The sequence below is a fragment of the Oncorhynchus tshawytscha genome, linkage group LG11 (assembly GCF_018296145.1).
Source record: "Oncorhynchus tshawytscha isolate Ot180627B linkage group LG11, Otsh_v2.0, whole genome shotgun sequence".
Classification (NCBI taxonomy): Eukaryota; Metazoa; Chordata; class Actinopteri; order Salmoniformes; family Salmonidae; genus Oncorhynchus; species Oncorhynchus tshawytscha.
In genome coordinates, this window is record NC_056439.1 from 26,275,919 (window position 1) to 26,300,014 (window position 24,096).

At 38.5% G+C, this 24,096-nt stretch overlaps 1 protein-coding gene across 1 annotated transcript in view; it reads left to right on the forward strand.

The window, feature by feature from the left end:
• The first annotated feature begins 9,003 nt into the window (after positions 1-9,003).
• The window catches only part of LOC112262295 (uncharacterized protein C14orf132-like), a 45,705-nt gene continuing 30,612 nt past the window's right edge, over positions 9,004-24,096 (forward strand). Inside the window, exon 1 of the mRNA XM_024437978.2 lies at positions 9,004-9,316. Coding sequence (XP_024293746.1) covers positions 9,290-9,316 — 27 coding nt within the window. The 5' untranslated portion in view covers positions 9,004-9,289. The remainder of the gene's footprint in view (positions 9,317-24,096) is intronic.

Sequence of the window (24,096 nt, forward strand, 5' to 3'; positions counted from 1 at the left end):
AATCTAAAAAGTATTTCTCGCTATTACAATTAATTAGCCCTGCTGCAAAGTCATTCCTAATGCAGCAAAATGTAAATTAAGTCCAGGTGTGTGCTGCAGGCTAAAATGATCAAATGTTCAAGTTTACTAATGTGGTGCTTCCATTTTCCAACTGTCCTTTTGCTGGTGTGGAAACAAAAGCAGTGTGAAGAAGAAGAAGGAGAAAAAGAAATGGCCTGATGCCTGAATATAAAATATTTAAAAAAAACAGGTGAGGGGTCCATGGGGAAATCTAGTGAGAAAAGTAGAGTGAGCCTCAGCCCCCTCATTCCCTTGTCATCAGGTGCCTGAGTACATCCTCTCCTCCCTCCCATACAAACCCATGTAATCTCTGCTGTTTGAGCCAGAGGCTTCGTGATTGAAACCTTGATTTTCTACTGTCTATGTGAGGTTAACAGAGGCCAAAAGCGGATAACCTACTCTCACTGATATCACAGCAGTTTGACATCAGTTACTGCAAGCAGTTACATTTGACACTAACTGCAAAAAGTTGTGATCACACAAGCATTAGATAAAGGTTATTAGATGATTGCATCCTTTTATGAACCTCTATGATTTTGCTGTTTCAGTGGTATTGACAAACTCCTGAAAACTTCAAAAGCAGAGCTACAAGAACACCAGGAAAAGGCCATTTCCTTGAGAAGGGCGCTTCACCGGTCATATCCACCTCCAAGATGCTTGATAGATGTCCTGTGACATTCTGCTTTGCATCTCTCTCCATGCAAAGTCATATCTTAATGTCATGGTGTAAAATTTGCCATGCATTGCACACATTTGTGGCAGTAAGCAGTTATGACCTCTTTTTTAAACTAGGCAAATCAGTTAAGAACAAATTCTTATTTTCAATGACAGCCTAGGAACAGTGGATTAACTGCCTTGTTCAGGGGCAGAACAGATTTTTACCTTGTCAGGTCAGGGATTTGATCTTGCTGTAACGGCTCTCTTCGATCTCCTCCTCTGACGAAGAGGTAGAACAAGGATCGGACCAAAATGCAGCGTGATGATGATTCATGATATATTTTAATGAAGGAAAACCTATACATGCAGAAACTACAAAACTAACAAAATGAAATAATGAAAACCGAAACAGCCTATCTGGTGAAATACAAAACACTAAGACAGGAACAATCACCCACAAACACACAGTGAAACCCAGGCTACCTAAATATGGTTCCCAATCAGAGACAACGAGAATCACCTGACTCTGATTGAGAACCTCAGGCAGCCATAGACTATGCTAGACACCCCTACTCAGCCACAATCCCAATACCTACTAAAACCCCCAATACCACAACACAACACAAAATAACCCCATGTCACACCCTGGCCTGACCAAATAAATATATAAACACAAAATACTAAGACCAGGGTGTGACACTTGCAACCTTTCGGTTACCAGTCCAACGCTCTAACCACTAGGCTACCTGCCACCACGTCCCATCTTGAAGATGGGATGTGGATGCATTTTGGCAGGTACATGTTACAGACAGGCCTGCTTATGCTTCATGGCAGCTACTCCAGCCAAAGTGGTCTCTCATCATGTGGTGTACAGAACATCTATAGCAGGGATAAGCAACTAGATTCAGCCATGGGCCAATTTTTGTTGGAGCGAATGTTTGTGGGGGTGGAAAAAATTATAATAATTTGTACACTGCAAATTCACAACAACTAAAAAAGTTCAAAAATTGTATTTGAAAATAACAATAATTTCATACTGTACCTTGAGACACGATCACCCTTTTATTTGTGGGAATAATTGGGAACAGATTTCCTAAATTGATTGAATTTTTTGCTGAATTCCTGTTGATTTGTCTTTTGGACAGATGAATAGACTTTTTATTTAAACACAGGGGACAAGCTGCTACTCTGGGGATCAGCTCACTGCATCTCGCTAGTGACCATTGCTGTGGATAGATTGAGGTATGATAAAGTGAGGTATTGTGACTTTTAGCAGCTTTCCCAGTGTTTATGGGGACTTTAAGGGATGTTTCAAAGTAACTGTTGCATGCTAAACAAACACAATTAAAGAAATGCAAGTTACCTTGACTAGCCTAAATGTAAACCCCAAGGCATTTCTAACTCAAAAAAATATAGTAAGTTGAACTCAAAGTCAATGAAAAGTCCCTATTACTTCACATGTTTGTGGTACCAACTCAAAACTAAATTAGAAGTCACATCGACTAAAACAATTTAAGTTATGATAACAAATTAACTTTTTACCCAGCATGCTCTACTGCAGGTTAAAACAAATTAGTTGTTTTTAATATCTCTGTTTTTGCATGTAAAATGATTGATTGATTATTTAATATTATGCTACACAAAGATAAATAACATACATTTTTCTAAACAAATCCAATAATTTTGTTAGATTTTATGCACCTGTTACTGAAATGGTTGTTTCAGTTTAAATGGCTTAGGTAATCACCTCACACTGTTCCTAACCCTGGCAGTCATTATAAATACAGGTTACAGGTGAATAAAACATTCAAACTGTTGGATCTCCTCACTCTGTCTGGATTCCAATAGGAATTACATATCACTTTGCAAGCCAGCATAATGACTTTCAGGAAGGGTTGCAAAATTATCATGCCTCATGAGATATGCAATGTATTGTCATAAAGAGCTTAAAATTATATTATAATGATAATAATAATAATCACCAAGGAACTCATTGCTCAATGTCTCCATCACCAACAAATACAGTCATGGGTGGTAACGCTACAATTCACTCAAAGGCAAGGCACACTGGGAAATTATATTGGAGGTGTGGCTTAGTGGGGGCATTACTCAAAACTTTAAAGCTGATACAACTCAAAGCTGGACCACCTACAGGGTCACAGTGACTCCATCGGTTTGAGTAATGACAACAAATTCATTTTAAGTAGCAGTACTTAGATATATTAAGTGCAACGGGTTGTCTGAGGCTGAAACATTGATGACACTTGATGCAATATCAATACAGAACAATATTAGCTGTTCACTCCTAGTCCCCAACAGTGGCCTACATGCTCTGTCTGAAAGGTTTGGTCCCTATATTATGGAAGACTGACAGTATTACAAATGCTCATTCAGATGATTTCATTATAGAAAATTATCCTAAAGCTATTCAATAAACCTTCCAATACATATATATTCAACAAGCTGTACATGAAAAACTATTCTATTTGAAATACATTATTATTTTACATCGAGGAGGAAATGAATATAAACAGGCTTCCATGAAATATTAATCCAATAAGGCATCCCAATTAACCCATAAATTAGTCACGTGAGAGGGTTGGAATGAACTGACTTCATAATGTAAGTGTCGTACTACACTTTACTTGTTCTTTGTGCAAAGACAGGTTGGATCTTCTTATTTTTTTACATGAAAAACGATTATTTTTCTTTCACATACTCATGGATTTGGAGCTTACTTTAGTAAGTGTATTGTCAAACTGATTAAGAGAGTGCAGCTAATCCCTTCAGGTCATTTGAGAGAAAAGAAGAAACAGATAGGTTAGCCCTGACCTGAGGCAACAGCAGTGGTATAACTTAAGATCATTTGTGGCACTTAATGGCGAAACCTAAAGGGCAAATAATGTGTCAAGCTATTACTGTCCCTTGTCAAAACATGAGGGAATACACCATAGCAGATTCTAACCTACTTGTGATGGTAGATCATTTCTATGATAACTTTTAAATATTCATATTTTGTTTTCAATAGGAAATAGTAAAGGATTAGATTGTTCCTCTTACCGGGCCAAACACACTGCAGTGCTATTCTCATTCACACAACTCAAATGGAATATAATTTGTAAAGATGTTTCCTCCCTAAGAGGAAATACATTCGCATGTTGTCATGAAGGGTATAGGGTTGGAAAAGGTTAGACATGCAATTCCAAGGAATGTTGTTACATATGCAATGGCTTGATGGTTCACACGGTAAATTCAAAGACGTGACCAAAAAAAACTCTGAACATCAAATCTTCAACAAGAGCTTGTTTAACCATTTTGGTCTTTGAAAGAATTCAAAGACACTCTTCAGATAATATATCATTTCAAAATGTATTCGCTATGTTAGCGTATACACACAGGGAAGAGTAAACACATATGAAAACGTGTGCATTTCAGCTTGGTAGCCAGGTTGTTGATTCCATAGCCAATGACATGTTCTATATACAGTACTGAGAAAACATTAGATATACTCACACAGATGTACACACATCCGCTATACAAAACAAATAAACACACTCATTATTTATATTTTAAGGTGTGTGTCTTCTTAATGTAAGTGACTCAATATATTGTCTTACAGAGTATGCTATTGTGCTCACTGTTTAACTTCTTAAACTGTCCTTGGACTGTATAGTAGGTGTTGTGGTAAATAATTCAAATAAAGTCCCAAAGGGAGTTGAGGAGTTGCTGAAAATGCTTGTAGTGTTTTATTAAAATGCACATCAATTACTGCAAAACATTTTCAGCAGATCTACTTTGCATTCCAACAAAGTTGATGTACAGTATGATGTGCTTTCATAACTGCTAAGCCGTGTGCCAAAGACAACATCAAAGCTTTTAACAAACCCTATATAGCTTACATGAATTCATAACATGCGTCTTTAGATATTAAGCTTCAATATACAGTAATTTCATACAGTAGACATCATCTGCAGCTTAAACAATTGAAGCCAAACTGTGTTTCTGGGTAAAAAATTACTATATGTGCACTTGAAAGAGGTCTCTTAAATACAAAATGTTATGAATGTTGTGTAGAACTAAATCCCGCTAGGTTTCTCATGGACAAACACATACATGATTAATTTCAATATATTCAGCTGAGCATTAATAATTAATTATGTACCTCTTTGGGTATGCATCAATTGAAATGAAGCAAACAAAGAGAGAGTAGGCACGGGCCAAAAGCAGTGATGTATGTTTTTGTGCACCAGTACGTGTGTCTATGTCTGTGTCTAGGTACTGTGTATCTAGGTTTGTATGCATGTGGCAAGAGGACCATACATTTTCCAATCCCTCCATCTGCTTTGTCAAATACTAAGCCAAGGTGGCTGTGTGTTCCCATAAAACCTCATCTCCCTCATGGTTTTGGTCCAACATTCCTGTCTGGCTGCTTCATATTGCATTTTGATTAATTAGTCTTCAATTTCGATACTAATGCTATTCATATGGTTCCTACCCACAGAGCTACATCAGTCAAATTAAGGCACAACAAATGTCCCCCAAGATCGAGGATGTTTAGTAGTACTCAGAGTGTGACCTCACACTGAGAGAGAGAGACACAGGTATATAAAAACAATGGCTGTGCACTGGATCTCTTATCGCTGCTCTGTGACAGCAATAACAGAATCAGTCAGCCACAGGCAGCAGGCATTCATAAATGTTTATCAGGTGGCATCCCAGCTCATTAAAATGCTCAAGCTGAAACAACATGGGTTGATGCCGTTTGTTAAGTAGTCTAGTCTATCTTACATTATTTTGGTGTTATATATTTCTTTCTTTTTTGAGTTAGGGCAGATTACCACCCATTGTTTTCAGTATTCTACGAGATGCTGACAGTAATAATTTACAGCTTGTCTATAATAACCCCAGCTTTGACCTCTCTTCTGTAAGTCAGATATGAACATCTTCAGTGCAGTACTGCCTGCACAAGAGTGGGTTACTAAAAGTGTTTATCCTCCCTACAACAGGATGTCTGTGGTTCATGTTACGCCTGAAACTCCTGGTGTGGTCATTTTCGCAACCAGCTCTCACAGTCTCGCGTCAGAGTTCATCCATGTTTCTCAAACATCACATTTCAAAGTTGTTCCAAACGTCAAATTTCGAAGTGTTTAAGGTTTAGGGATTAACTCAGCATTTTTAAGGTTTGGGATAGGCTTAAAACAAAAATATGAAAAGCTTTCTATCGCTGGATTCGAACTTGCATCCTTTGGAATCAAAGGCAGATGCTTACCTTCTTGAAGGTAACAGAGCTCACTGCTGCCCCTACTGGCGGATTTCCATGTAATCTCTCGGTGCCCTCAGACATGGATGGACGTCAAATACGGAGTTTTATAACGGGTGACCTGTCTGAATTTTCAAACCAAACTGTACATTCAAAACAACAACTGGGACCAGAACGTATGAGTAAAAAGTCTAATCAACAGCTGGGTCTGAGTTCTACTGTGAGAGCTGAACGGAAGCTAAATCCCACTCACTCACTGAGGGACTGGATGTGTGCTCAGCAAAAAGAGAAACAAAGAGACTGAGAAGGAGCCTAACTGCTGATCCGGTATGTCATCCGGTATGCCTCATCTCCTCCATGGCAAAACTCAACTAAAATGATCAAAAACACAATGTAAGATAGAATCAAGGCCATAAAGGTCCCCAGCAGGTCCATTCCTTCACTTTCATCTCACTCCTTTAACATAATTTATCTTCCTACCTTTAATTTAATGCCTTCAAAAGGTATCCCTCCCTCCTCTCCATTGAAAGTAATAGGCCAAAGAATGCTTGATGTTTCAAAACATTTAGCATTTCGTCAGTGTGACAACCCTCCCACTCTGTCTGCCGTATTCTCTCTTTGTTCTTGTTTCCTTATTAGGATGCTGGTGGGCGGAGTTGGGAGGGTCGTCAGCTAAATACACCACTTCCCCATTCATGAAGGAGACTCTCTCCATGCAGACACCTTTATAGATTTTGTTGTGTATCTTGATGGTTTTTGGTTGTTTGCTTTGGCACCTTTCAACACCCTGCATTATCACAGTCATGCATGCAAAACACTCACTTACACTACTGATTACTGATTACACACACACCATTGTATATTGTACTTAGTTTGCTTTATTTAATAAATATATGTTTTGTTACTCCTTATCTCCACGTTGTCTCCCTTTAGTTACGGGCTTTGAGCCGGTTTGTGACAGTCAGCCATTTGTATAAGGCCATTTTTATGAAATTTACAGCTCTAACTAGCTATATCTGGGTTTTTTATGTATCTCTCCCTACATATTCAACAATAGAACTTGGGTCAAAGGGTGAACTACCTGAGTAGTACCCCTTTGGGGTCATGGTTACAGAAGGTATTACTCTTTTCTGATTATTGTCTGACCAGCTCAAACCTGTAATTTAGTGAACCCAAAGGTACTGTGAAACGTGCCGTATCAAAGCCAGTGGAGATCAGCTATGTAATGTGTGAAAGAGGAAATCATGTGTACACTTAGACTGAGTATGGAACCTAGTCCCAATCCAAGGTACACTAGTTCCATTTATTTTACTCCCAGGTTACCAGGTAGCATTCAAGTGTTCTGATGGATTACACTTGAATTCCATTGAGAGTTATTCTCCAAAACTAAGGAGCCTAATCAATGAGTATTTGAAGACAGTGGTGCTCGGTGCCGTTGAGGGAGGATTATTTTTTTGAGGGAGCATGGCCTTATTTCTATTACAGAATATTGGATGACTGTCATTCAAATTCCATTCACCCAGCTCAATGGAACATCGATAGGTTTAGGCATTTACATCATACTCAAATCATGAGATTGCTACAACCTAGCCTATGAATGAAAGAATTTTGAGTAATCAAGGTAACAGACAGTGACACATTCAATACCGCCTTGCACACTCTTGCCTGCATCTAGCTGATCTAGGTGTAATCATTAGTCCAACAGTTGCAAATGAGAGTTTCTATTGGACAAATTCAGGTATGTCTATGCTGGTTTCGTCCTTTCACCTATTCCCTTCCCTTGTGGATTTATTTCAGTGCAAAACACATCAGCTTTCTGTGACCAGGCGCAAAAACCTTTCAGAGCCAAACCTTCATATCATGACCGCTAACCACTACACACAGCCCACATCATTGTCACTTCATAGTCAAGATACTAGAACTAACACGTTAGTATCCAACTACAATCATGCAGTACAGTGTACAGTCATAAAGCAGTTTAGCAGCTACACCAGTGGGCTCCAGTGGCAATAAATGAATAAAAACCAAAACCGTATCTTGACTTGGAAGAGTTCCAGTGTTGGATAACTATAGCCAGCTAGCTAACATAGCATCCCTCTCTGTTTGAGCCGGGTGTTTGAATAGGGTAAATATTTGTTTTTCAAAACTGTTCAACTTTTGTCTTTCTCTCATTTTGAGTCAACTACTCACCACATTATATGCACTGCAGTTCTAGCTAGCTAGATTATGCTTTCAGTACTAGATTAATTCTCTGATTCTTTGATTGGGTGAACAACATATCAATTCATGCTGCAAGCGCTCTGATAGGTTGGAGGACGTTCTCAGGAAGTTGTCATAATTACTGTGTAAGTCTATGGAAGGGGGTGAAAATCATGAGCCTCCTAGGTTTTGTATTGAAGTCAGTGTACCCATAGGGCGGCGCACAATGGCCCATCATCTCCGGGTTAGAGTTTGCAATTGAAACTGTATTAATAAATAATTTGGTGTCGTGAATATATTTAGTATTGTTTAATCTAAAAAGGATAACTTTTTTAATGTTTCACTTTTTATTAAATTAACTGAGGAGGATGGTCCTCCCCTTCCTCCTCTCAGGAGCCTCCACTGTTTGGAGATACAGGGGAGGCTGTTATGAATATCAATGTGACAGTAACTACTGTCCAAGTTTGTGTGGTCTACATTTGACTCAAGCATGTAGGCAGAGAGTATAGGCCAGGTCTTCTCTGTATCAATGTAATATGAACAGCATGGGAATATTGAAAAATAAAATTCAAATCATACTCCTTGATTACCTGTCCTTATCTTTGGTAGCCTAGTCTGTCACTGTAAAACGTCTGCCAGGACCCACATGGGGAACATACATTTGAGAATTAGGCTATTCCGACATGATTGACAGCTTAACATTATCTTTCAAGCAAGAAGTAGGGTACTCGATTCTAACTGGGTAAAAGTAGGAGTCTAATAGAGAAAGAGAGAGGGATAGAGAGCTTGTTGTTCACCCGCCTCCATCCCTAATGTGACTTCGAGAACACAGTACACAGAGCATCATTCACCGTGTCCCTTCTTCTCTCGTCTCCCACGCTCACATCGCATTCTCCCGCTCTATGCTCGCGCAGATGTGGACCTGAAAACTACTCAACCTCTCGTTACAAAATTGCCGTTTGTATGTAATTGCTCGACATGTTTTTCACATTAAATTAGACTGAACCTGAAGACTGCTTGTCACAAGTAGACCAATGCTGTTTTTGGGAATAAAATAAACTACAATTTTTCTTTTTGGGTGCGTAGGTTGGTTGTCTTGACTAGAGCAACAGTATGGATCTCTCATTTATAGCTGCACAGGTAAGAATATGTGCTGTGTTTGTGTTAGTAAGTGGTTTATTTAGCAAACAAGTGGTTACAAAGCGAACCCTGACTTAACTTTATTTTCTAAAATGTGAGGGCGTGGCATTGTTGTTTTTAGTGGTATGTGGTGGACACTGTAGACATTGACGTGATTTTCTGCAAATTATAGGCTATTTTATTTATCTGTAGAGCTGTTAGGGTAAGATGGATAGATATGTCACTCTTTTTGAGCAAGCTATACAGTATCTCTAAAATACTAAGGTTTTTGGACATTACGCTAGTTCTTCTGACAGATACTCCCCTATTAGAATACATGTTGAAAATCCTTGTTTAAGTCGGTTTCAATTTACCGCATGTTAAATTGACCATTACAAGGGTAGGCTGCCTACGTGTATTTGCATGTTGTCAACTACAGGTAAATGACAAAATGATGGAAAAACTTTAGTCAATGAAGGATACAAAGTATATTGGAAGCAAATGCTTCAACACAGGTGTTGTTCCAGAGTTAATTAAGCAACTAACATTCCATTATGCTTATTGTCATGTATAAAAATGCTGGGCATGCCATTATTTTGGCTACCATCCCAGCTAGCACATAACGTTCTGAGAACCATATGTTTTTTAGAGCTTGGTCAGAGCGTGATTGTCCTATGGTAATTTTGCATACAACCTTCCCAAAACTTTTTGGGAATGGTGTAGGATAGTTGCTTGACTTTGGAACATTCTCAGCACATTTAAGGAACTTGACAAAACATTATTTTCTTGGCATTTCATTACATTAACAGAACGTTTTCAAAAATGTCAAACATGGTTACATTTAAATTTTGGTAGTGTTCTAGAAATCTTCTTCTACTGGTTTGACATTGGGAATAGTTCAAAGAATGTTAAGAAACAATGTTCTTCTCTGGGAATGTCAGTACTTCAGCATAACATTTCCTTCGTGGTTCTATTTAAAGTCATGTTCTCATTGTTCAGAGAATGTCCTCTTGATTCTAGCCATCCCGGATCCGGGATCGTGAATACAGCCTCAAGCTCATTACCATAACGCAACGTTAACTATTCATGAAAATCGCAAGTGAAATGAAATAAATATGCTAGCTCTCAAGCTTAGCCTTTTGTTAACAACACTGTCATCTCAGATTTTCAAAATATGCTTCTCAACCATAGCAAAACAAGCATTTGTGTAAGATTATTGATAGCTAGCGTAGCATTTAGCGTAGCATTCAGCATGCAACATTTTCACAAAAACAAGAAAAGCATTCAAATAAAATCATTTACCTTTGAAGAACTTCAGATGTTTTCAATGAGGAGACTCTCAGTTAGATAGCAAATGTTCAGTTTTTCCAAAAAGATTATTTGTTTAGGACAAATCGCTCTGTTTTGTTCATCACGTTTAGCTACGAAAAAAACCTGTATCCAGGAGTGTAATTATCCCCGCAGCTCATTAGCATAACACAACGTTAACTATTCATGAAAATCGCAAATGAAATGAAATTAATATGCTAGCTCTCAAGCTTAGCCTTTTGTTAACAACACTGTCATCTCAGATTTTCAAAATATGCTTCTCAACCATAGCAAAACAAGCATTTGTGTAACAACTAGCGTAGCATTTAGCGTTAGCATCAGCAGGCAACATTTTCACAAAAACCAGAAAAGCATTCAAATAAATAATTTACCTTTGAAGAACTTCGGATGTTTTCAATGAGGAGACTCTCAGCTAGATAGCAAATGTTCAGTTTTTCCTGAAAGATTATTTGTTTAGGAGAAATCGCTCCGTTTGGTGCGTCACGTTTGGCTACCAAAACAAAATGATAATTCAGTCATCAAAACGCCGAACTTTTTTCCAAATTAACTCCAAAATATCGACTGAAACATGGTAAACGTTGTTTAGAATCAATCCTCAAGGTGTTTTTCACATATCTCTTCGATGATATATCGTTCATGGAAGTGTGCGTTCTCCTCTGAATCTCATGGGAAAATGCCTCCAGTTGAAGATTACACACCAATTTAGACAAAGGACACCGGGTGGACCCCTGGTAAATGTAGTCTCTTATGGCCAATCTTCCAATGATATGCCTACAAATACGTCACAATGCTGCAGACAACTTGGGGAAACGACAGAAATGGCAGGCTCATTCCTGGCGCACTCACAGCCATATAAGGAGACAATGGAAAACAGAGCCTCAAAAATTCTGCTCATTTCCTGTTTGAAGTTTCATCTTGGTTTCGCGAGTTCTGTGGCACTCACAGATAATATCTTTGCAGTTTTGGAAACGTCAGAGTGTTTTCTTTCCAAAGCTGTCAATTATATGCATAGTCGAGCATCTTTTCGTGACAAAATATTGCGCTTAAAACGGGCACGTTTTTTTATCCATAAATTAAAATAGCGCCCCCTATATCCAAGAAGTTAAGAAAACTCCATTAAAAACCACAAACACTTTAGTAACGTTCAGAGAACGTTCTAAGAATGTAATTTGAAAATATACGTTCAGCTTCAACAAAACTTTATCCACTATCTTGTTAAGTGTGTTCAGGTGTGTTGGCTGTGCCCACTAACAGCTTTGTAAGTGTAAAAAAAAAACATGGCATGCTAGCTCCATCCTGTTGGTGCAGTGGACTAATTCCATGGATAAAGAACAGAAGATTATAGGTTTGAATATCACTGATGCCATGTCACTATATATATATATTTGCATGATTAATACCTAAGGAAATTAATTTCCAGGTGTCCTATCTGTGCTTGGAGTTTTATAAAAAGTCAACCCAAAATAAGTTTGCAGTGCTATTGAAAGGAAGTTAAAAAAAAAACTCCAAATAACCTATCATTTTCATCCTCAGTGTTAATAACACCTCCCAGGAAAACTTTAAAGGAAACAGAGTAAAATGTTCTCAGAACCTCGCTGAAAAGTAAAGATTAAAAGTTCCCTGAACAGGCAAAATGTTCACTTCTGTTCTCAGAACGTTTAAAAAAACATTCAGTTTTACCAGTCAGGAAATGTATGGCTTTCTCCCCACAACCAAAGTGAAACCAAAAACAAATTTTCCCACTACTTCCAAGGAACCAAATGTACTAGGTGGGATGGCTTTGCCCCCATAGGATGACAATGCCCCCATCCACAGGGCATGAGTGGTCACTGAATGGTTTGATGATCATGAAAATGATGTAAACCATATGCCATAGCCTTCTCAGTCACTTGATCTCAACTTAACACCATTCTCATTTATGGGAGATTATTGAGCGGTGCCTGAGACAGCGTTTTTCACCACCATCAACAAAACACCAAATGATGGAATTTCTCATGGAAGAATGGTGTCGGATCCCTCCAATAGAGTTCCAGACACTTGTTTAATCTATGGTGTATTCAGTCTGTTCTGGCTCGTGTTGGCCTAACACCCTATTTAAGAAACCTTTTATGTCAGTGTTTCCTTTATTTTGGCAGTTACCTGTATATTGCTACTGACATGTGGGGAGGGTCGGGTGTATTATCTGAAAAATGTAGTCCATTACTGCTTTAGTTACATGAAAAATGAAGTAGTAATTTCAAGTACTTTTGGATTACTTTCACTTCTAACACCTTGGCATATTTCATTTAGTAACATGACTATTTCGTGACTATAAAGCATACAGATCCTGTAACTTACATGTTCTATATTCTATGTGAGACAGTACACACAGGCTCCATACTAACTTTTTCCTAATGTTTTCAGCTGGTGGCACAAGCCTATGATTTGGTTGCACCAAAATGTTGTTGCGGGGTCAGGCAATAGAAATATTTTTGTAGCCTAATGATCTTATATGAACCCATTCAAAGTGCTTCATTCGAAGTGTACTAAACTACTAAAATGGTGTGGGACAGGCTCAGATTGGTCTCCACAACACTTGCTCATTTTCAGATTTAATCAGGGCGGTTTTCATTCATCTGCTCAGGTGGAGCGACATTTGTCTTAGATATAAAAACAACTCCTCCAAGTGGGATAGAATTTAGGTACAATAGTGGTAAAGAAAATCCAAGGACACCGGTGAGCTGAACAAAATTCCTCTGATATGCCCAAACATCTGTTAAGTAATATAAGGTATAATTGTATAATTGTCATTGTCTCAAAGAGCCATTATGAATCATTAGTCAATTAGACATAGCTAGGTGTATTTAACTTTAATTCCCCAATTAAATAAGAGATTTGAATGTATAAAGGATTTTCTTTTTAAAGTAAGATCCTTTCCCTAATGGTGGCGCTCTAACCATGCACAAATTCCCATAAGAACACAGCCATTTTTAAGTGCAGAGTTTGTGCATTGTTTTTGTCTACTAGATAGCAGTAGGAGATCACATGATGTCTCGTAGCCACTTGAAACCAGTTGCCTCTAGTTTGGGTAGTGAGTCACTGTGCCAAAATGGCTGAACGGATTTTCAAGCCTGACATCTTAAAATGACTTCAGCAATCAGGGAGATTCTTATGACATTCCAAGCAGTAAGATTTTATTTCGATTTCCAAAACAACCACTCAGACTTTAACAGGTTATGGGCCATTCCGTTGATGGATCGGATTGACTTAATTAAACTGGTATTGACACTGTTCAATGGAACAGCACAGGCATTTTACTACTGTATGCATAACATGTGAGTTAGTTAAAGCTGCATACAGTAGTACTCTGACTCTGAAAGATTATTCTAATTTTCACAATTCATGAGAATGATGGTGTTTACCACAACAACAGCAAAATGCAGTTGTGAATTTATGGTGACAGTGGAATAAAAAAAAATGTTTGCAGAGACAATATTCAGAATGGGATTCTGATTAAATATGAGTTAGTTTGGAGTATTTTGGAGCATTTTCTAACATGCTTTAGACCACGGAGGCTGCTGAGGGGAGGACAGCTCATAATAATGGCTGGAACGGAGCTAATGGAATGGCATCAAACTACATGTTTGATGTATTTGACACTATTCCACTGATTCAACTCCAGCCATTAGCACAAGCCCATCATCCCAAATTAAGGTGCCACCAACCTCCTGTGCTTTAGACACATTTTTATAATATATTGTCAATGGGAAGTGATGACTCAGCAAAATGTGTCAACCAATTTTCTCTGTAATGAACCCCCCCCCCCAAAAATATATATATTTTTAATTTTATATATATATATATATATATATTGTAACGGATGTCGTCTGGAGATAGAGAGGAGGACCAAGGTGCAGCGTGATAAGTGTTCTTGTCTTTTTAATAAACAAACTGAACACTGGAACAATAAACGATGTGAACAAAACGAAACAGTACCGTGTGGCCCAAACACTCACACGGAAACAAACACCCACAAACCAAAAGTGAAACCCAGGCTACCTAAGTATGATTCTCAATCAGGGACAACAATTGACAGCTGCCTCTGATTGAGAACCATACTAGGCCGAACTCAAAAACACACATAGAAAAACAAACATAGACTGCCCACCCCAACTCACGCCCTGACCATACTAAAACACAGACAAAAACAAAGGAACTAAGGTCAGAACGTGACATATACAATGGGGCAAAAAAGTATTTAGTCAGCCACCAATTGTGCAAGTGCTCCCACTTAAAAAGATGAGAGAGGCCTGTCATTTTCATCATAGGTACACTTCAACTATGACAGACAAAATGAGAAATAGAAATCCAGAAAATCAGAGTCTTGACTTTGCGATGAGAAAACATGGGTGTTTTTTTGTTCGTCCATCTCAGTGTACCAGCACTGCTGAAAACCAATGGACCTTCTACCCTCACTTTGTCTCCAAAAGATGACTGATGTCATCACAAGTCTCTTTTCTACAGAGAATAGAAGTTCCAGAGAAGCTGAGCTTTTCTAATGCAGGCTGCATGGTTAGCTGGGGATTTTGTCCAGCAGTAGATAGTGGCTGATGGTGGCTGGGGAGAGGGTTGTGTAGGCCACATAGATACTGTTAAGTTACTGTAATACTTACTTATGTGGTGTAGTCTACCACAGAGACTATGTAGAGAGAATAGACTAAGCATGGGTCCCTTGAACAGAGATAACATTGTACATAATATATTGGTAAAATTATTCAGTAAAGCTTCAAGCAAAGAATTTATGTTAATTGTCCTTGTAACAGGTATTTTGCATTATGCATTACAGGCAGATCAGTTTTAATGCTGACTATCCAACAAGACTTCCTCAGCCTAAAGGTCTCAGGCATACAGTAAATCAAAGTTTTTCATTTTTTTTCTGTACTGTATTTGTCAGTGCTCAAGTTCAGTGAGGTTAGGTAACTGAAAGTTGCCACTTTCATTGTAAAATAACCTTCGATAGAAGTGCTCAAACAATGCATCCTTTTTGTTTTTTGATACTATTTGAATTACAAATGAAAAAGCCATACTTCATTCGGTCAAAAGTAGAGTCATCCTCAAGCATTACAGAACGTTGATTAATAGGCGACAATCATAACCCCATGGCTCTTGAATGCTAAGTTGAGATCAATAATAATGTATTCTGTCTCGAATAGACACAATTATGAAATTATAAATACCATAACCTACAGAATTTAAGCCAAAGGGACAGTATTTACTCATCGTTGATTTAGTGTAAACTTAGTTGTGACCTCCCATCGATCACTCAGTGATGCAGGGCTAATGTATTATGTGTGGTTCCATGTCGGGATGTAAGTGCTCTAGACTATGTTGGTCCTGTAAAGTCAGCCAAAGCCAAGGTCCCAGTGACAGATGTAACACACCGAGCGATACAGACTCCATCAATCCAGAACCCTATGACTCCATCTATCCAGAGCTCTACAGACTCTCATCAATACAGAACCCTATGACTCCATCTATCCAGAGCTCTACAGACTCTCATCAATCCAGGGAGCACTTTTCAGCCCATTGGGCATCCCCTCACGCTCGTCTGTGCTGACAAACTGGGTAGAGCCATTCTCCTCATCCCCCAGCTTTGGGTCAACTAGGGCTGCACAATTAATCAAATTCACATCGAAATCACAATATTTACATTTGCAATATCCATATCGCAAGAGGTTCATATCGCATGCAGTATTTTATAACACCACTCAGCCGCGTGCAACATAGTTTTTTAGTTTATGTAGCCTTACGAACATAAACCCAGCACATGACAAACATTTATTTGGGATTATTTATTCTGTCGAAGATTAAATTTAAAATAGGAAAATGTATGAGGGAAATCACCACAAGGTGAAGTCACCATTAGGTAAAGTTCAATCTAAATCACAATCAAGTGAAGTAACTCTGTTTAGTAAAGTGCATAAAAACAATCTGAGTACAATAAGTACAAAGTAAAATGCATAAACGGTGGTGGCTCTGCTTTCTATAAAAAAAACAGAAGAAATTACAGACCACAATGTTCACAGTTAGAATAGACTTTCTAACAGTTCAAATGTCTGAGTACAAGATGTCCATTATCAAAATTATATCTTGCATGAAAAATACAAATACATTTTGTCATAGAACAATGTGAATACTTACAAACACACTGTCCACGTGATACGCTAACCCCACATGAAACAATAGATCCTCATCTAACCCATAGAGCTCTGGGGGAAGCGACATATCACAATATAAATTACAATTAAAAAATGAAACAATTTTTTTTTTTAAACTGAAGCTTTACATGAAACAGAACGCCATTCTGAAAATCACTCACCCTTCAAATAATCTTACCAACTCCACAATGTGGTTCTGAGAGCACTAGCATTCAGCTGGCAAGAAGCTAACACTATGTGACAATCTGAAAATATGTCTAACATGAGCATCTGGCATAAATATTACAAAACAAACTCTTACACTTTGTAGATGATGCAAAATATGATATATTTCGGTACGAGTGTAAGATTTTTTAAAAAGTATTATTTACTAGGGTTGGGCAGTATACTATATACAGTGGGGCAAAAAAGTATTTAGTCAGCCACCAATTGTGCAAGTTCTCCCACTTAAAAAGATGAGAGAGGCCTGTAATTTTCATCATAGGTACACTTCAACTATGACAGACAAAATGAGAAAAAAAAATCCAGAAAATCACATTGTAGGATTTTTTATGAATTTATTTGCAAATTATGGTGGAAAATAAGTATTTGGTCACGTACAAACAAGCAAGATTTCTGGCTCTCACAGACCTGTAACTTCTTCTTTAAGAGGCTCCACCAATTTTTCCAAAGAAACACCCTAGGATTGTGGTCAAAATAAATTTTAAAACATTTAATCATGAGTTATTTCTAAATGATTTGGCTGCTGTACCCTGGGAGCTGATTTATCTAGAGGATGATTTAAATCACGCTACAGAATGTTTTATTGATTTGCTCATGGAGGTAATGGACCGTCATGCCCCTATAAGAAAGAGTACAATTGGTGCCCGTCCATCTCCATGGATTGATGATGAACTGGGTGAGGCTTTTTCTCAAAGAAATATGGCAAAAGTCTTAGCAGCCAAGTCAAAATTAGAAATTGATGAACAGAATTATAGAACATTACGTAATTATGCAGTTAAATTGAACCGAAAGAAAAAAAAGTTATTTTACAACAATGCTTTTATTGATTGTAAAAATGATTCTAAAAAAGTATGGAACACAGTTAAGGGCTTACTTGGTACATCTATCTCATCATGCCCATCTAGTGTGGAGTTTGACGGGAATAATAACAGGAATAATAACAAAACCAGTTGATGTTGCCAATCATTTTGCAGATTTTTTTTTACTCAGAAAATTCAATTACTGAGCAACAATGTAGACATACATTCTTCCAAACAAGCTATTGTCCAATGGATTGATGATCATATTATGAGCAATAAGATCTGCTCTTTTAGTCTACAAACGGTATCAGTGGAGGAGGTGTTAAACCTATTGAAGTCATTACCTGACGGTAAATCTACAGGTTATGGACAATTTTTTGCTTCGCTGTGCTGCTCCCCAGATTGCAGTTCCACTGAGATACATATTTAATTGGTCACTGGAAAAGGGGATGTTTGCAAATGTATGGAAGCATGCGAAACTGTGTCCTATTCCGAAAGACTGCAAAGAACCCATTACTCCCGCCAATAGTCGACCAATTAGTCTACTCCCTACACTCAGTAAGATATTGGAGGGTATTGTGAGTAGACAAATGTGGGAGTACATGGAAAAGAATGATCTGATTACAGCCAATCAGCATGCTTATCACAAAAACCATTCCACTACCACTGCATTGGTTGACATGACTGACCGGTGGCTCAATGCTATGGATAATTGCAAATTTGTAGGTGTACTATTTTTAGATTTCAGTGCAGCATTTGATTTAGTGGATCATGGAATAATTTTGACAAAATAATGCATTATGGTTTTAAGGAGGTAGCAGTGAATTGGGTACAGTCATATCTAACTGACAGGAAACAGTCCACCTATATCAATGGTTCATTTTCTTCCCCTAATGTGTTAAACTGTGGAATACCGCAGGGCAGCTGCCTTGGGCCACTTCTTTACACCAACGACCTCCCCTATGCCTTGGTTGAAACTCAAGCTACTATATTTGCAGATGATACTACAACTTATGCAGCAAGACAATTGGTAGCAGGCTTTACAAGGAGATTTTGAGAATATCAGGAAGTGGGTTTGCCAAAACAAACTTGTTTTAAACACCAAGAAAACCAAAGTTATGTTGGTCTGTTCAACTAGGAAAAGGCCAAAACAGCATGGGATACAATTAAGTATGGCAGGAGTACAAATTGAAGAAGTGGCAGAAACCAAACTATTGGGAGTGCAGCTAGACAACTGCTTATCATGGTTGTCTCAAATAATGAATCTATGTAAAAAAATATATATATATATTATATCAGCATGCATAATCAGAAGGATAGCTAAATATTTACCAGGAAAAATTCTTCAGCAAATAACACAAGCATTAATTGAGAGTCAGGTGAACTACTGTTCGGTGGTCTGGGGAAATGCATCATCAAGTGAAGTTAGGAGGCTGCAGAATGCACAGAATAAAGCAGCAAGGATTGTTTTAAGGTGGAGAAATGGTTCTTCTGGTGCAGTCATGCGCAGTGTTCTTGGTTGGTCATCAATCGACAAGATAATTGCAAAAAACATGCTTATTTTATTTTATGATATACATAATTTAAAATGGCCAAGTTCTATTCACAGCGGTATTCAGTTGGTAAGAGACAGACATTCCGTAAATACTAGGAATAGATTGTCCACCATCTATGCGTTATCCAGACAGAAAAGAGAAATAGGCAAAAGAACATTTCGATTTAGAGCAATAAAGAAATGGAATAATATAACTGAGCAAACTAGAAACCTTTCAATATATACATTTAAACATTATTTTAAAACAATTTAAATATAGTATATAGAAATGTTGTGGGACTATAGTAGATGAAGAATCTTTTTTTTTAGATTGAGTATTTATTGGGTCATTAGGCTAGTATATTATGTGTGTTTGTAATAGTGTTAAATGTGAAAGTGTGTTTGTATTATAAATTGTATTTTAATGTTTAAGGACTCTTGGAAGATTAGTCCAAATGGGGACTAAAATAGATCCAAATCAAGTCAAAATCTACCAAGAGAGTTCTCATCTCTATTATTTGTAGCCATCTATTTACCATCACAAACTGATGGTGGCTCTAAGACCGCACTCAATGAGCTGTATAAGCAAAAAAACATGCTCATCCAGAAGCAGTGCTCCTAGTGGCCGGGGACTTTAATGCAGGCAAACTTAAATCCGTTTCACCTCATTTCTACCAGCATGTCACATGTGCAACCAGAGGAAAAAAACTGTAGACCACCTTTACTCCAAACAGAGACGCATACAAAGCTTTCCCTCACCCTCCATTTGGCAAATCTGACCATAATTCTATCCTACTGATTCCTGCTTACAAGCAAAACCCAAAGCAGGAAGCACCAGTGACTCGCTCAGTACAGAAGTGGTCAGATGACGCGGATGCTAAGCTACAGGACTGTTTTGCTAGCACAGACTGGAATATGTTCTGGGATTCATCCAATGGCATTGAGGAGTATACCACCTCAGTCCTCAGCTTCATCAATAAGTGCATCGACAACATCGTCCTCACAGTGACCGTACATACTGTACATATCCCAAACCGGAGGCCTTGGACTACAGACAACATCCGCACCGAGCTAAAGGCAAGAGCTGCCGCTTTCACGGAGCAGGACACTAATCCGGACGCTAATAAGAAATCCCGCCATGCCCTCAGGCGACCCATCAAACAGGCAAAGCGTCAATACAGAACTAAGATTGAATACTACTACACCGGCTCTGGCGCTTGTCGGATGTGACAGGGCTTGAAAACTATTACGGACTTCAAAGGGATACCGAGCCGCCGAAAGCCAGTGACGCAAGCCTACCAGACGAGCTACATTCGTTTTATGCTCGCTTCCAGGCAAGGAACACGGAAGCGTGCATGAGAGCACAAGCTGTTCCGGATGACTGTGTCAACATTCACAAAGCAGCAGGGCCAGACGAATTACCAGGATGTGTACTCAAAGTATGCGCGGACCAACTGGCAAGTGTCTTCACTGAAATGTTCAACCTCTCCCTGACCGAGTCTGTAATACCTACTTGTTTCAGAGTTCAACACCATAGTGCCCACAAAGCTCATCACTAAGCTATCACTAAGCTAGGATCCTGAGACTAAACACCTCCCTCTGTAACTGGATCCTGGACTACAACCAGACGTTGCCCTCTTTGGGTACAGCGAGCACCATCCCCCTCTCTCTGTCTCTTACAACCAGGCTGCTGTGGTCAGAGAGGTCGTAAATTCCTAGGGAAGACCCTGCCTCATGGCCACACAGTATAGAGACAGAGTGAAGTTTCATAGAGAACAAAGGAATTTCTTCCACTTCACAGAACTTGAGGTCCGAACAACATTTATGTTCCGGAGAAGGTATAAATGATCGGTGAAGAATCCAGCTACGAACTGGTCCGTTTGTTACATTTTGGTGAAGCTCATGGGAGACGGTGCGGCCACATTACCATAACGCTGTTTATATAATAGCCTCCGATATGAGGTTTACATCTAATTGTTGTATAAGATGAATGAGTGAGGGTGATACTGTTTGTAAAATTGTGTAATGTGATTTTGGACTGTTTAATGAAGGAAATTCCAATTCCCCTTTGAGTTTAACTAAATCAGAGGACCGCCCATGAGCCCAGTTAGGGTCGGGCATCCTTGGACAGGCCCTTTTCTGCAATTCCGAATAAAACCCCAACTTTGAGAAGTTCTCACTAGACCATGTTTTTCTCTATTACGAGAGGACAAAGGTTACAGACCATTGCTGAATATTTTAACCATACCACGTGGTTAAACTCTTAGACTATCGATACTGACAGAATAAGAACAAGTCTTTGATATTAATTACTAGTCTGCAGCTAGGAATTCGGTATCATTGAACACGAAGAACGACAACCGCCGAAACATCCATTCTACAACATTAATTAATGTCGCTCTGAACTATCCCCTCTAACCATGACAGACAGAGAGAGAGAGAGAGAGAGAGAGAGAGACGGACAATTCTACAAAAGAACCAAACATTTCAACAGCGATCAAGACGACACACTGAGCGTAAATATATATATATATATATATTGATTGTAATTGTTCCCAAATGAGTGAGCGTTCATTTGCAAAGGATTAGTATTTCAATTGTTATAATTATCAACTCTGTAGTGACTTCTCAGTTGACCCCCAATTCCCTTTTGTTGAACAAGCCGCCATGCCAGTTTAGCCCACTAGGGCACATTCCCCTATCATTTCTTGTAACCATATTTACCTTGTTTGTTTGTGTGTGCACTTCTGTGATTGAATTACTTAGTTAGTAAATAAATGATTTAAGACAATTGATGTATGGATGACTCATAGTGAAGACTGGGTTCGTGCAGATAACCAACAATTTACGACGTTTGTAATGAGACTAACATGAGGTAAAGTAAATCATTCATTAATTCGAAGACTAATTGATCAGATATAAAATATCTGAAAGTTATATTAGGAAATTATAACTTTGTAATCTGAATATTTTCCTTGGTGCCCTGACTTCCTAGTTAATTAGTTACATGTTTAATCAGTTTAATCGCGTAATACTAATTACAGAGAATCTTTGATAAAAACGAAGTCTTAATTTAATGATAGTAAAGACACGACAATATCCACATAATTGTCCTTCCTCATGATGTCATCTATTTTGTGAAGTGCACCAGTCCCTCATGCAGCAAAGCACCCCCACAACATGATGCTGCCACCCCCATGCTTCACGGTTGGGATGGTGTTCTTCAGCTTGCAAGCCTCCCCCTTGTTCCTCCAAACATAACAATGGTCAATATGGCCAAACAGTTCTAATTTTGTTTCATCAGACCAGAGGACAATTCTCAAAAAAGTATGATCTTTGTCCCCATGTGCAGTTGCAAACCGTAGTCTGACTTTTTTATGGTGGTTTTGGAGCAGTGGCTTCTTCCTTGCTGAGCGGCCTTTCAGGTTAAGTCGAAATAGGACTTGTTTTACTGTGGATATAGATACTTTTGTACCTGTTTCCTCCAGCATCTTCACAAGGTCCTTTGCGGTTGTTCTGGGATTGATTTGCACTTTTCGCACCAAAGTACATCTCTAGGAGACAGAACACATCTCCTTCCTGAGCGGTACGATGGCTGCGTAATCAAATGGTGTTTATACTTGCGTACTATTGTTTGTACAGATGAATGTGGTATCTTCAGGCATTTGGAAACTGCTCCCAAGGATGAACCAGACAAAATTTTCTCAAGTCTTGGCTGATTTCTTTTGATTTTCCCATGATGTCAAGCAAAGAGGCACTGAGTTTGAAGGTAGGCCTTGAAATACATCCACAGGCACACCTCCAATTGGCTCAAATGATGTCAATTAACCTATCAAAAGCTTCTAAAGCCATGACATCATTTTCTGGAATTTTTCAAGCTGTTGAAAGGCACAGTCAACTTAGTGTATGTAAACTTCTGACCCACTGGAATTGTGATACAGTGAATTCTAAGTTAAATAATCCGTCTGGAAACAATTGTTGGAAAAATTACTTGTGTCATGCACAAAGTAGATGTCCTAACTGACTTGCCAAAACTATAGTTTGTTAACAAGAAATTTGTGGAGTAGTAAAAAACGAGTTTTAATGACTCCAACCTAAGTGTATGTAAACTTCCGACTTCAACTGTATTTATATCATTCAATCTCACTGCTGATACTTTAAAGTCTGAGGAAATGAATTTGTTCAAAATTGTTGAACTATATTATTTTTCTCTCTGAGTCAACTACTAACCACATGTTATGCACTGCAGTGCTAGCTAGCTGTAACCTATGCTTTCAGTACTAAATTAATACTCTGATCCTACGATTGGGTGGACAAGATATTAGTTCATATTGCAAGAGCTCTGATAAGTCTTCTGGAAGTTGTCAAAATTACTGTGTAAGTCTATGGTATGGGTGAGAACCATGAGTCTTCTTGGTCAATGTACCCAGAGGAGGTCGAAAAATATCTGTCCTCCGGGCTACACCATTGTGCTACCCAAGAAAGTACTATGTGAAAATATTTGGCATAGTTTTATCCAAACTTCTTTTCATGTTTCACTATTTAAATTTGTATTCAATTCACTGAGTAGGATGGTACTCCCCTTCCTCCTCTGAGGAGCCTTCACTGTGCCAGAGAGAGCTCCAGCCAAGGATGAAAACAACATTTTCACAAGACCTAGTCCCTCAAACTCCTAAAGGCACGATGAAAAACGTATAAGGTAATGCATTGTTAGCAGAA